Raw genomic sequence first — 13229 nt, 5'->3', positions numbered from 1 at the left:
TCATCGTCATCATCATCATCATCAGCAGCAGCAGCAGCATTAAATTTGTATCCCGCCCTTCACCTGAAAATCAGAGGTGGCTCACAACATAAAAAGGTTCCCCTTTCATCCTAAGGTAAAGGTAAAGGGATCCCTGACCATTAGGTCCAGTCGTGACCGACTCTGGGGTTGCGGCGCTCATCTCGCTTTATTGGCCGAGGGAGCCGGCGTACAGCTTCCGGGTCCTGTGGCCAGCATGACTAAGCCGCTTCTGACGAACCAGAGCAGAGCACGGAAACGCCGTTTACCTTCCCACCGGAGCGGTACCTATTTATCTACTTGCACTTTGACATGCTTTCGAACTGCTAGGTTGGCAGGACCTTTCATCCTACATATTTATAATTTCAACAGCATACTGAGGAGTCTTAGCAGCTCAGTGAGGGAAGGGCTGCGTTGAGAGCTAACATACCTCTGTTGAGAGACAGGCAGTGTGTACAGGGCCAGCCCAAAACATTTCTGTACCTGATGCTGAAATCCCTAGTAACACCCACCTTCCCACTCACTAACATGGGGGCACAGTCCGCTGGGAACTTGTCTTGTACAAGCCCGTTGAAGTGTATGGTGCTTGTCTGATTTCTGTTCATGTTAGTGGGGCTTCCATAGGATAATTTCCTACTGGAAATTGAACCTAATAGAAAGATGTTCTTGATTGGTAACTGATAAGCAACACATTAGATTGCCTACATGGTTCATCGCAGGACCATCCTTAGGGTGTACGGGAGGGTTGCCCTAGGTGTTGTTGGAGCCCAATTCCCATGGGCCCCAGGCAACCCAGACAAAGGCCAGGGATTTGGGGAGATGCAGTTGAAGAACAATCCCAATCCTTGGTGTAGCGGTTGGGATGACACCTACTTTTCTGTTTTGAAGGTGACAGAAGGAGGTCCCTTGACATGGAACGTTAGCAGAGGACTGAACTCATTGTCTCCTTGTGGTCAACACCGACTCTTCCTCATGCTTTGCCCAACACAGCAGGTACAGAATCAGATGGAAATCAAGAGGCTGTGTAGGAACAAGTCTAGGAACTGGCAGATGTGCTGATTAACCAAGTGCAGCAGAGTGTTACGGCACCCAGGTCAGGATGGGGAAAAGATCCGACCATTCGTTCTAAACCGTCCTAAGAGGGGTGGAGGAAAAGGATCCAGATAATTAGAGAACCCCAAGTGGAGTCAGAGACTGGCCACAAGAGGCCAGCCCTTGAGTCAGAGGCCCGGATTTCCTATTCCAGGCAATTCAGGGTTGCTCAGTGAGTCAACTCGTCAGCTATGCAGAAAGGGCAGCCCCACAGCCCTACAGAAGGAAAACTAGCAGTGGGTGGCACCTTTGCCAATGCGCTTGTGGCCCTGCCCTGGTTTCCTCGTCCTGGCACAGGGCTGTGTGAGACGAGCCTCACGTGTACAGGAGGCACCTTGTTTGTAATACTAACCTCCTGGCACAATGCCCTGGCTGTTATGTAAGCACTGGGGTTGCAGGCTGCTGGAGGGAAGCCAGATCCATGCAGGAGGGAGGAGACCTGAGGGCAGAACAGGGAAAATAAGCTCCAAAGACCCGAGTGACTCGGGCATCACGTGGGAGGGAGGGAAACCCTGAGCCCTGGGCCCGGCTGGGGCCGCTCGTTCTTTGAACCGAACCCCACACCCTCAACAGTGGATGAGGAAACCACCCCAACCCCAGATCCAGCTCTTCTGCCCCAGTCTCTTCTGGGTCCGGCTTCCTTTCCTTGGAGCTCAGGGAATAAGAAGGTGGGAGCTCTCTGGTCCCCTTCCCTCCGTCCCAAACAGGCAGCAATAAGAGAGAAGCTAAAGGCCAGATTTGCTGTACAGGTTGGTTTATTTAACATGACACAGTGTGCCTGCCTTAATAAGCCTGGAAACAAGTTATAATGGCCCAGAAGACACACACTGCGGGCAGACACTGTGTGGCTGTCAGCTTCTTATCTCCTTGTGAGGGAGGTGGGCTATATGCCTTTATCCACATTACAGATAGATGCCAACATAGCAGGGGGTGCTTCAGTAGTCGTTCATGCATGTCAGAGCTTGGAGGGCGCAACAGCCATCGACACACCCTTCCTGCAAGGTGGACAGACTGGCAGGAGCTCCTACTTCCCTGGAGTTCTGCTCTCCGAGTGCCTTCCTTCCTTGTGGGTCCAGCAGCTCTGGACTGGTGAAGAAAATTACTCATCCAGATAAAGCATTTCCCCACTTGCTCTCCTCCCAGTCTAGGACTTATCCCTATCCCCACAGCTGTAGGTTCCTCAGCACATGCATTGTATCTTGCAGACTCACCTGGAGCAATCGCTATGACTAGCACTAGGTCTCATATGGTTTGGGGGACATAGAATGCATATTGGCCAGGCTCACACAGCTTGTGACCCACCAGGTCAAACACAGTCCACTTGCCACATATTCTGGCTTCCCACATGCTTCCCAATCCCGTTTTTTGTTGCCCCAGGCAAGGAAGATTGATCAAGCCCAACAGGCTAAATTTGGTTTGGTCAGACAACAGAAATACTACATGGGTTGTAAAGTCTCAACAGAAGTGAACCCGGCTTTCCCCTAAAACCCCACTTCATTGCTATTATTATTTCCAGTGGAATATCTGATGCCCAGGGATCCAGCTCTCTTCAGGAAAACAAGTGGTTTTTTTTCACCATCAGGATAGCTGAGGAAAGATGAGTTAATGGCTGCTGCAGGGTAACAAGAGGGAAATTTGAGAGGGCGGGCAAAAGTAAAAAAAGATTTCTGCCATCAGCTCGCATTGCATAGAGGGTATCTCTCACTTCAGAGGTAACTGGAATGGGAGAGCACCAGTGAGTGAGGAAGGCGGCTGGAGACAGACTGGGAGCTGAACCAGGCGGAAGAATGGTCAATAATACATATGGAAGAACCCTAGTGATTAGGGTTTGATGTTGCCGTTTGCAGCAGGGCTGCCAACTCTCTGACCATGACCCAAAGTTGCAGGGTTTTTGCTTCCTTCTTAAGATTTACAGGCCAAAGAATAAAGCCTCAGAGTGAGGGGGCAGATGCAAAGAGGGAAGAGAAGGCTATTTTTCTTATATGGTGCATCCAGGACCTAACCACTTAGTGTTGGTAAACAGTAAATGGTAAAAGGCAAAGGACCCCTGGATGGTTAAGTCCAGTCAAAGGATGACTATGGGGTTGTGGCGCTCATCTCGCTTCAGGCCGAGGGAGCCAGTGTTTGTCCACAGCCAGCATGACTAAACCACTTCTGGCGCAACGGAACACCATGAAGCCAGAGCGCACAGAAACGCCATTTACCTTCCTGCCACAGTGGTACCTATTTATCTACTTGAACTGGTGTGCTTTCAAACTGCTAGGTTGGGAGCTCACCTCGTCATGGGGATTTGAACCGGCAACCTTCCGATCGGCGAGTCCAAGAGGCTCAGTGGTTTAGACCACAGCGCCACCACGTCCCTTAGTGTTGATTTAACTTACCACTAAATAACCTTGGGCGCTGTAGGTTTAATGAGAGTTTAGGATTTTCAGTCAGGAAACTGCTGTCACATTTACAAGGCTACAATCTCCAAGGTTTAAGTGGATGCACCTGCCATTCCTCCACTGGGCTCCATCCTCCTCCCATGTTCTCAAGAACAAGGTAAGGATTGTGAAGCGGACTGAGCACTGGAAGGAGTTTAAAGCCATGAGTGGGTGGTGAGAAGTTCGGTTGAGAATTTTTGCCCATTTCTTCTGAAATCAGATTTCACCCCTGATCCACCAGGCATCACTAGGCCCCGCCCCTGCCCTGGCAGGCTCCACTCCCTCTTATGCCAAGCTGTACCCTGTATTTCAGGGTCTGAGCCTTTGGAGGCCTGGCGGCATTGTGCCTCTGGGCAGAAGCTGCAGACATGCTCTGAGGTTACAGTTCTACAGCGAAACAAGACACTGCCAACTTACAGAACCATCATGCAAGATGACTTCATTGCCCACAAACACAGATGACACAACAGCTGGATGATGGGGCAGCATGGTTGGCTGCAGGCATTTTGCCCAATTCGTGGCTGCAGGAAAATGTATTCCCGACCAACTTCAACCAAATTGGCAGCTGCAGGAGCTGCTGACACAACTGCGATGTGCAACAACGGCAGTGCCCATCCTCGTTTTCCAGCACCATCATTGCCTTCCTAGTGTACATGCCAAATGGTTCCACCCTCCTGGTGCCAGCTCTTGCCACTGACATGCAACAGCCCAGTGGGCCAAGGACTGCTGTGGTAGTTCTACATTAAGGGGCATGCATTTAGTACATTGGCAGGAGATGCCATTTTGTACAGCAGGTCAGAGGTTATGCTATGTGAGCACCCATTGGGCACCTCATGTAAGAATAGGGGCAGAAAGGTATTAATAATATTGTGGAAAACTCTTTCCTCCCTTCTCCAAAATGGACTCAACACGCATTTCCAGGTTGGGATCCACCATGAGCTCAGACTGCACTATAACATGCCTATTCACCAAGCAACCAACCACCTTTAATGGTTTTCAGTTGTCTCCAAAATCACTGTCTGAAAAACCACTTATTTTGATGGGCTCATTAAACCAAGTTTGAAAAGACGTGGGCTCTCAATGGCTCTTTCTCTCAAGAATCACTAGTCTGTCTGGCTTTGCCTTTGCAAGATACTTTCGTTCCTAAGGTTGAAAATCCAAATGGCTCACCTCTTCCACTACTTAAGTCAAGAAGTGAGTTCACCAGCATAAGCCCCATTTAAACAGGGCTGGTACAGGGATATTTGCCAATCAGTCGTGACCTCTAGGCCAGATATTCTGATCTCCCACTTTTCATAGTGCGTCAAATTTGCCACCTGAGGGGACCTTTATAGTTCAAGCACCTCTGCTTTTTCTAGAGGTGTGGCCAATCTGCCTTTTTCTCTATCCAGGCACATTCAAATCCAAACTTTTGTTTAGTTTCAAACAGACGTACAATACTAAGAACTGACCAATGTGCAATTTGCTTTGCCAGGGAGTTCAATTTGATGTTTAAAGTGCTCACTTTGGCGAGATGATTTAGCTAAGTATTAGAACTGCAAAACAATAAATTCAGGGTTTCTGCATCTCCCTGCCTCACCTAAGGAAGTCAGGAAAGATGAACTTGCTTTGGACATGTGCTACGGGCAAATTGAAAGTGGGGGTGGGGACTTTGGCTGTTGAGGGATGGGAACTCACTTGCTGACTGCTGCCATGGTGCCAGCCTGGACCAGCTTCTCTCAATCAATCAATGACGAACTCGCATGACGTTGGACACCCCCTCTGCATGCAAGGACCCAGACGCAACAAGAATTATAATTGGGCTTCTGCACTTTGTGGGTTTGTAAAATCTTCTGCGCCCCAACTTACTTGGTCTGCACATGTTCTGATGTCTTTTCCTTGCACATCCATTCATTCCCCCTGTTACCCTACAGACTTCAAGGAGTAGCTTGAAACACAGGGCCTTGGGAGTAGCTTTGGGGAAGGGAGTGATCACAGTATTAACCTTTTCATGTATAGAGTAGTCTTGCTCATATATATATATATATGTATATTTATATAAATAATATAATATAATATATATAGAGAGAGTTATGTATAGGTACTTTACAAGGCCTAACACCAGGCATGCCATTTGCAGGAGGGTGGCCGGGGGGCGGGGGACGGCTTTATTGCCTCTGCCCTTTGTATTTACAGGGAACTTACAGGTCAGCCCCCTCCAGCTTCGATGTGGGTGCCCTAACCAGCCCCACTGCTGCCACGGCTGCAAGGCAAAGATGAAGGAGGTGTCCTAAGGAGCGTGGTCTGGGGGTCAGTACAGTGAGAAAGGCAGTCCTCTGGGTCAGCGTGCCGCCCCCTTTTTCTCCAGTGCGGGCGGTGAAGGCCGTGGGGTGTCTCCGGCACACTTGTTCCCGGATCCCAGAGCAGACCCCTCTTCCTTCCCCCGCTTCCCCTTTGCCTCCGCTGAGCTCCGCTTCAGCCCGTTCTTGGTCCCCTCTGGGCAGAGGCAACTGGGGGTCTTGGCGCAGGTCCCCAGGGTGGTGTGCTCCTCCACGACCTCCAAGATCCACTTCTCCTTGGGTGAGCCAGCCTTGTCCTGGCCATGCTCCAGGGCAGCTTTCCCAGGAGGGCCAGGCTCTTGGATCTCCTTGGGTTCCAACACAATGGGGACAGGCCCCCGCGGGGCGACTTCCACCTCCACGCTCCCTTTCCTGCCTTGCTCGTGCTCTTGCACGGGGCTCAGGGCTTTGGCCAGGGCACGGTTGGCTCCTGCAAACGCCTCTTCGGTCTGCACAGCTTGGCTTCTCCTGCAGTCCCCCAGCAGAGCTTCCGGGAGCCTGGCCTTGATGCTGGCTTCCAGGGCGCTGGCCTCTCCATCTCCTGCCCCAAAGCTAAGTGGGGATTCCTGGCGGCCCAGGCGCCGGGTGGCAAGCGGCTTTGGAGCCCCTGATTCACTGGGGCTCTCTCCGTCGGACTCCGCCAGGCTGTGGAGGCCAGGCTCCCCATAGAAGTCCTTGCGGTATTCAGAGTGAACCACCTCCAGGCTGTGTTTCCTCACCACCACTTTCTTCTCGGAGCTGAGCGGGGAGCCCAGCTTCTCCGCCGACTGCACCCGCTTCAGTAGAGGCGAGCGAGGGGGCTCTGCGCTCTTGGGGCGCGGCCTCACCACGGGTGGCGAGGAGTGGAGCTTGGCCGGGAAGCTCTGCGTGGTGTTGGAGCTGCCCACCGTGTGGCCAGGTAGCGGGGGCGGCGAGGACTGCGTGGGCGAAGGCGTGTGAGCCAGGGGCGAGAGGGGGATGTTGCCGGCCGACTTGCAGCGCGCGGAGCGGTACTGGCGGTGCAGCTTGGGAGACAGGCCGTGCAGGGTGCTGGGGCGCATGTGGTGGGATGAGGAAGCCGGCGAGTTGGGGGTGCTGGAGGCTGGGGAGCTGCTCTGTGAAGAGGCACCTGTGGGGGGGGGGCAAAGGGGAAGGGGGCAGGCTGAGAGGCAGGAGACCAGCAGCCCTTGCTGGGCACCAGGTACGCTCCAAGCCAATCTCAACTCCCTCCGGGGTGAGAGGCAGCAAGAGCTCACAACATGCAATTCTGCCCCCCCCCCCACTGCCACCCCATTAAGAACATCTTTGGGGGAGGAATGGATTTGTAAACTAAATGAATATTTAATCTTGGCAAAATTAACTGCTATAATAAGAAATCAGTCAAATCAAAAATTTAAAAAGGAGTGGAAATGTTTTGATGAATAGATGGCAAAATATTGCTCAAAAAAAGATACGCTAATATGCCTAGATTAAAATGTGAAGTACTGGATGGAAGAAAAATTAGTAAGGAAAGATAAGATGATTTGAGAATAATGTAGAATGCAAAGATTATTGTAAATTGTATAATGTGGAGGAAATCGAGTGGGGGCGGAGGGAAGTGGGAGGAAGGGGAAAAGAATAATATGATGGATTGAGGAAATAGAAATGCAAATGTATCGGGGAATGGGGAGGAAATGGTGTTGGCTTTGGTACATCTGTATTGTAATGTAATATGTGAAAACCAACAAAACACAAAACAAAACAAAAAGAACATCTTTGGGAACAAATGTCCCCCACCTCCCTAACCCTCTCCCCACCCGCCCGCTGCAGCCCAGCCCCCTTGTGCTTCCTACCTAGGTAGGCAGAGTCAGGGGTAGAGCGCAGGCTCTGGGTGGGCGAGCGCGCGCCCAGGCCGTGGGTGGGAGAGCCCGGCAAGCTGTCGCTGGAGGACAGCGAGCGGTTCAGCGACGAGAGGCTCCGGCTGGTGTGCAGCAGGTTGGACTGCTTGGTGATCTTGCGGAAGAGGGAGCTGCGCTTCTTGCTGCTACGGAAGGAAGGGGAGCCGTTAGCCGAGAGGGGAGCCAGCCCCTTCCTCTCCACCCCCCGCCCGGTTATTGCACATCACCTGTCCTGCCCTTCCTTGCTGGTGCTCCTCTTGTTCCTCCGAGCCATCTTGGATTTGTAGCTGCTCTTGCGGGCTGGCCCAATCCGGATGGAGGTGTTCTCAAAGGGCGTGGTGGTCACCATCACTTTGTTCCCGCTCTGTGGCGAAAGAGAGGGGAGAGAGCTGGCTGTTGGCACAGCAAGCAGACGCAGCACTTTGCCCAGGTGCCCTCGGAGGCCACGGCCGCTCTGTGCTTACCTTCAGGATGAGCTCCACCACTTCCGTGTGCACCAGCCCGTGCACTGGCTCCCCGTTGACGTGGGTGATCAGGTCTCCGGCACATAGGCCTGCCTCATGAGCTGGACCACCTTCTTCCACGTGCTGCCAGGGGAGAAGACGAGAGAGATGCTCTCATGGCTCTGCTGTCCCCTTCTGCCCACAGCACACCCGGCTTTGGCCTTGCAAGGGCTGTTGCCTAAAGCGTTTGCCCCTTTGGGCTCTCTTAGCGTGAGGCAGACAAGGCAGATAAGGGGCTCTTCCTTCCCCTTGGTGCAGTGTTAATCTTAAAGGTAAAAGGTAAAGGGACCCCTGACCATTAGGTCCAGTTGCGGACGACTCTGGGGTTGCGGCGCTCATCTCGCTTTATTGGCCGAGGGAGCCGGTGTACAGCTTCCTGGTCATGTGGCCAGCATGACTAAGCTGCTTCTGGCGAACCAGAGCAGTGCATGGAAACGCCGTTTACCTTCCGCCGGAGCGGTACCTATTTATCTACTTGCACTTTGAAGTGCTTTCGAACTGCTAGGTTGGCAGGAGCAGGGACCGAGCAACGGGAGCTCACCCTGTCATGAGGATTCGAACTGCCAACCTTCTGATCGGCAAGTCCTAGGCTCTGTGGTTTAACCCACAGCGCCACCCGCGTCCCAAGTGTTAATCTTACGCCTGCCCAAAGTGCCCTCCGGATTGGCATGCATGCTTACCCAGACAATGTGGTGCACGCTGTAGACATCGCTGTCCCCCATGTAAACCCGGATGGCACGAAGTGTGAAGCCGTACTTCTTCCCCGAGCGCTGGATCGTGATGGGCGAGCGCAGGATGGTGACGGCGGGCGAGTAGTCGCGGGACGGAGAGGAATCGCGGGATGACGGGTTGGAGGAGAGTGACCGGGGGGACATGGGGCTGGCCAAAGGTGAGCTGCTGTGCTGTTCCACTGCGAGGAGGGAGAGGGAGAGAAAAACTAAAGGGGAAGCAAGAAGCCCCCCGCCATTCCATGGGGCAAGAACACAAGAGCACCTCTTGCCTCCCAGAACAGGAGCCCTGGCCCCCTGCCTCCCCTGCTCTAGGTCCTGCAAACTTGTACTTTCTGGTCTCTGCACACAGCCTAAGGCCAGTCGCCTGTTCCTTCCAGTCGTTTCCCAAGACCTGTTGGCAGCGAGGGAAAAGTACAGAAGCTGCAACACTTCCAAGGGCAGTTTTGAGCTTGGGAAATGGTACGTCGGGGTAGGTGGGAGTCGAGCAGGCTAGGGCAAAGTGCTCCCGCAGGTCCCAAAGGCAAATGAAGCCTGGTGTGTGCCCTACTAGCAGGAAAGGGAAAATAAGTGGTGCCTTTCCCTATTCTCTGTGGCCCTCCAGGTGCTGTTGGGCTACCACTTCCCATCATCCCTTACCATTGGCCATGCTGGCTAGGATTGGTGGGAGTTGGAACCCAGCAGCATCAGAAAGGGCTCCCCACCCCCAGTTTAAGCATACAGCCATAGACCCCTGTCACAGACAAAGGCCTGCATGGTGCAATTTCAAGCTGCAGAAGGCTGCGGGCTTTGGGCACAATGTTCAGCTTCCCAAGAACCTCCCTTTGCATTTGAATTAAAAGCAAGTTTCCAGCCCTCATGGCGCAATTGACAATGTGTGGGCAATGCTTGCTTAAATCTTAAGCGGCGTAACTGAATAAGATTCCCAGCATTCAGGGGGTCCTCAGTGCCTTGAAAGCTACTTTCTGTCCCTTTGTAAACGACAGAAGCAGAGCAAACTATGCAAAACTGTAGAAGCTGCAAAATCTAAACCAACAGAGGAAGTTATACATGCAAATATGCTTCATTTGCATAAGTTTGTGCATGGCCCAGAGTTCCATTTTTCTTATGGAAGACCTTTTTTTTTATTGGCACAAAACAGCTCAGCAACTATGTTAGAAGTGCCGAAAGGGTGGGTACAGCATGCAGGGTTGATAAGTGAGAGGTTGGGGGCTGTGAGCTGATGAAGGCTGCAGTGAGTGGGGAGTGTTCATTCCTACTGGAACAGCCACAGATGGGTCCTGTCTTCAGGGACTGGACGGTCTTGATCAGGATGCGGCCCGCCGGGACAGGCCGGTCCGATGGAAGAGGAGCGGTTCTGTGCAAGGGCGGGTGGATACAGCATGAAAGACAGGCCAAGATGCTGTCAAGCAGGATGGACGGTTTGTAGTGAGAAGCCCAGTGCCCCTGGGGGCAGGGGGTGGGCTGAGAGCAGGGGGTGGGGTGCCAGGCTCAAAGTGGGATGCCGTTCCTATGGGGTTAGTGCTGTGCCTGCTGGTTATGTGCAGGGGGGCGAGAGGAGGAGGCCCGTACCTGTGGGGATAATGACGGACAGCGCAGTAGCTGAGGCAGATTTGATGACCTTGCCCCCTGTGCGGGAGCTGCGCTTCTCGGCCGTGGCGTCCCCTGAGAGCTGTTGGTGGCGGGCCCGGCGCAGCACCAAGTCATTGGTGGCTTTGGGGGCTGAAGGGTCCAGCTCCTTTGGGGGCTGTAGCTCACCCGCTTTTGATTTATTGCCTATTGGGGAGGGGAGAGAGAGGGATGATGACTCAAGCCCTACATCAGAGGACCACACGCCAGGGGCCCCCGCCTTCAAACAAGGAGCACAGAGCAGAGGGGGCCGCGGCAGGGACTGTCCAAACCCCCAGCCACCCGAGAGGATCACAAGCACCATGCCCAAAGATTTCGCCTTTCCTCATCACGCAGAAGGCGGGCGGAGCACCAGGCAGGGTGACTCTGCCTGCCTAGACCTTCTTGAGGTGGAGCTGAGGAGATGGGGTTGCACCCCAGCGGAGCTCGGAGGCCTAGGGCCAAGCCCCAGCGTGCCCACCAAACTCTCACAAATAGTGTGAAAAGGACCTCATGGTAAGTGCTACCGATGCACACCTGATATTGCAATTGCCAAGCTGCCTGCCCTCAGTTCTGTGGACTGCATAAAGGTGCTGAAGCCATGCAATTCGATGCTTGGGCTGCAAGACTCTGCAAGGAATCATTGCCCTTTCCCTTTTCTTACTAGACATGGCAAACACCTTGGATGCCATGCAAAGGGATGGCTCTGCCCGCCCCCCACCCTGGGCACCTTACCCCCTCCAAGAGCACCAGCAGAGGGCTTGTTAAAATCACCAGGGGTCAGATAAGGGCTTGTTTTAGTACAGTATGCCAGTAGCAGAGGGACCTTTCGGTCTGATCCTACACACACCTGGGCTGACAAGGCTCTCGCCATTTTGGGTTTTCTGCAACCACACAAGCTCTGACAAACGTGGGGAAAGCCCAGATTCCAATCAAACCGCTTCGCAGATATTACTAGAATAGAAGTAACTGCTGCATTTGCTCTTTTTGGAAATCTCAGGGGTTTGCTAGAGCCTTTGAGAACTTGCAGCAGATGTGTCTGTTCCTGGGGTAGAAACAGAGTAGGCAACCCAAGCACTAAGGGACAGAGAGGGCGGCAATAATTTCTTATTTATATCCCACCCATCTGGCTGGGTTTCCCCAGCCACTCTTCAAGAAGGGAGACAGCTGATGGTGGAATGTGCAGCTTGGTAGGCTTTTACTAAATAATCTGCCCGCAACCACATTTTATTCATAGGATTGCACACCTGCTAGTAGCCCCAATCTAGTGCCAGAATCTATTTGGGGGGAAAGAGGGGAGGATGTGCATTGGCTCTGGGTAAGGGGAGCGTGCAACCTCTAAAAAACCAAATTATGAAACAAAAGCATCCCTCTTCCCAAATAGTTTGGGAGAAAACAAAAAAATTGAAGAAGCAGAGGGGCAAGGTTGCAGCAAAGGGGCAATCACCCCTTTTTTTTCATTTGTTTTAAAAGCACTTCATGGAGCACCTCCCTCCTATGGCACCATGGGGTGGGACTTCACCTCCAGCATGTAAACAAAGAAATAAAAGGGTTGCAAAATGACCCTGGCAGAGGCAGGAAGAGAGTTGTGTCACCCATTGCCACAGAGCCATTCCTACCGTGAAGCAAGTGTCTCACGCAGCAAATTTTGGGCGGCAGAGTGTCCGACCCATAAGTCACAATCCACCAGGAAATTTTCCTGTGCAAGCCCATTGAAATTACTGGAGGCTGTGCAAGAATGGAATTGGTTGCAAGCGATCGGCTGAAGGGCCTGCACCAAATACACATTGCCTAGTGTACTCCTTATCGCAGTGGATGTGTTATCAGGAGATTTGTGCGGTGCTGGTGGGAGGAAGGTTCGAGTTTCTCCAGCAACAAAACCTTGCAGCCCGAATGTTGGGAAATTGCAATTTCCTGGCAATTGATGGGAGAACAGACGTTTGGATCCTCTGCAACCGCTGCATTGTGCAATGCCTACCGGAAAGGTCCCAAGAGGCTAACTGTACACTTGAGATTTGCCACAGAATCAAGACCAGAGTGCTTGGATCTGCCAAGGGGTGATTTAAGGGATCTGGGGTGCACTGCTCCCTGCTCCCTAGGGATGTGTGGTCTCCCTGAGCCAGACTGCATCTCCTCACCAGAGGCTGGAAGGGAGAGGACTTTGGCTGCACAAAACAGATGTCGAAAGGGAGGCGACGTACCAAGAATCTGTTCAGACTGTAATAGGCACATCTCATGTAAACAGCAAATTGGGCCCCCGACTGTGGCATCTCCCCTTCAGCTGCCAGAGTGAGGGCTTTCAGCCAGAGGCCATTACTCACCTGCCTCAGTCTCTACAGGGGCAGGACTCTGCCCAGCCTCTGCTGCTGCCCCTTCCTTGCTCTCCTTGCCTTCGACCTGGGGCGTGGACCCCGGGGGCCCATTTTCCGCAGGAGCCTTCGCAGGCCCCTTGCCAAGACTCTCGCTGTCGGTTTCCAGGGGCACGGCAAAACGGCTGGTGTCCATCAGGGCCGAAAAGCGCCGCCGTGCACCCAGCGGGGGGCTGGAATCGCTCTCGGTGTAGGACGACTCCGAGGCTGAGAGCCGCTTCCTGAGAGACAGAAAACAAGCAAGATGGCTCACCCCCCCACCCCAAACACCTGAAGCTATGTCCAAAATGCCAACCAGGGCTTAACTTTTGTCA

At 53.0% G+C, this 13229-nt stretch overlaps 1 protein-coding gene across 5 annotated transcripts in view; it reads right to left on the bottom strand.

The window, feature by feature from the left end:
• Positions 1-4060: 4060 nt before the first annotated feature.
• The window catches only part of MAST1 (microtubule associated serine/threonine kinase 1), a 98481-nt gene continuing 89312 nt past the window's right edge, over positions 4061-13229 (bottom strand). For 2 of the 5 annotated variants that reach the window (XM_082205375.1, XM_082205373.1), the window contains 7 exons: positions 12868-13136; positions 10511-10714; positions 8891-9120; positions 8172-8294; positions 7935-8071; positions 7663-7853; positions 4061-6959 (listed from right to left, as the gene is read on the bottom strand). In XM_082205375.1, the coding sequence (XP_082061501.1) occupies positions 5854-6959; positions 7663-7853; positions 7935-8071; positions 8172-8294; positions 8891-9120; positions 10511-10714; positions 12868-13136 (2260 nt within the window). In that variant the 3' untranslated portion in view covers positions 4061-5853. The remainder of the gene's footprint in view (positions 6960-7662; positions 7854-7934; positions 8072-8171; positions 8295-8890; positions 9121-10510; positions 10715-12867; positions 13137-13229) is intronic. The other 3 variants (XM_082205377.1, XM_082205374.1, XM_082205376.1) reach the window with 2 other exon arrangements.

This window comes from Podarcis vaucheri (genome assembly GCF_965113315.1).
Source record: "Podarcis vaucheri genome assembly, chromosome: 17".
Lineage (NCBI taxonomy): Eukaryota > Metazoa > Chordata > Lepidosauria > Squamata > Lacertidae > Podarcis > Podarcis vaucheri.
Note: the sequence above shows the minus strand (reverse complement) of the source record. Positions and strands in the feature narration are given on the sequence as shown.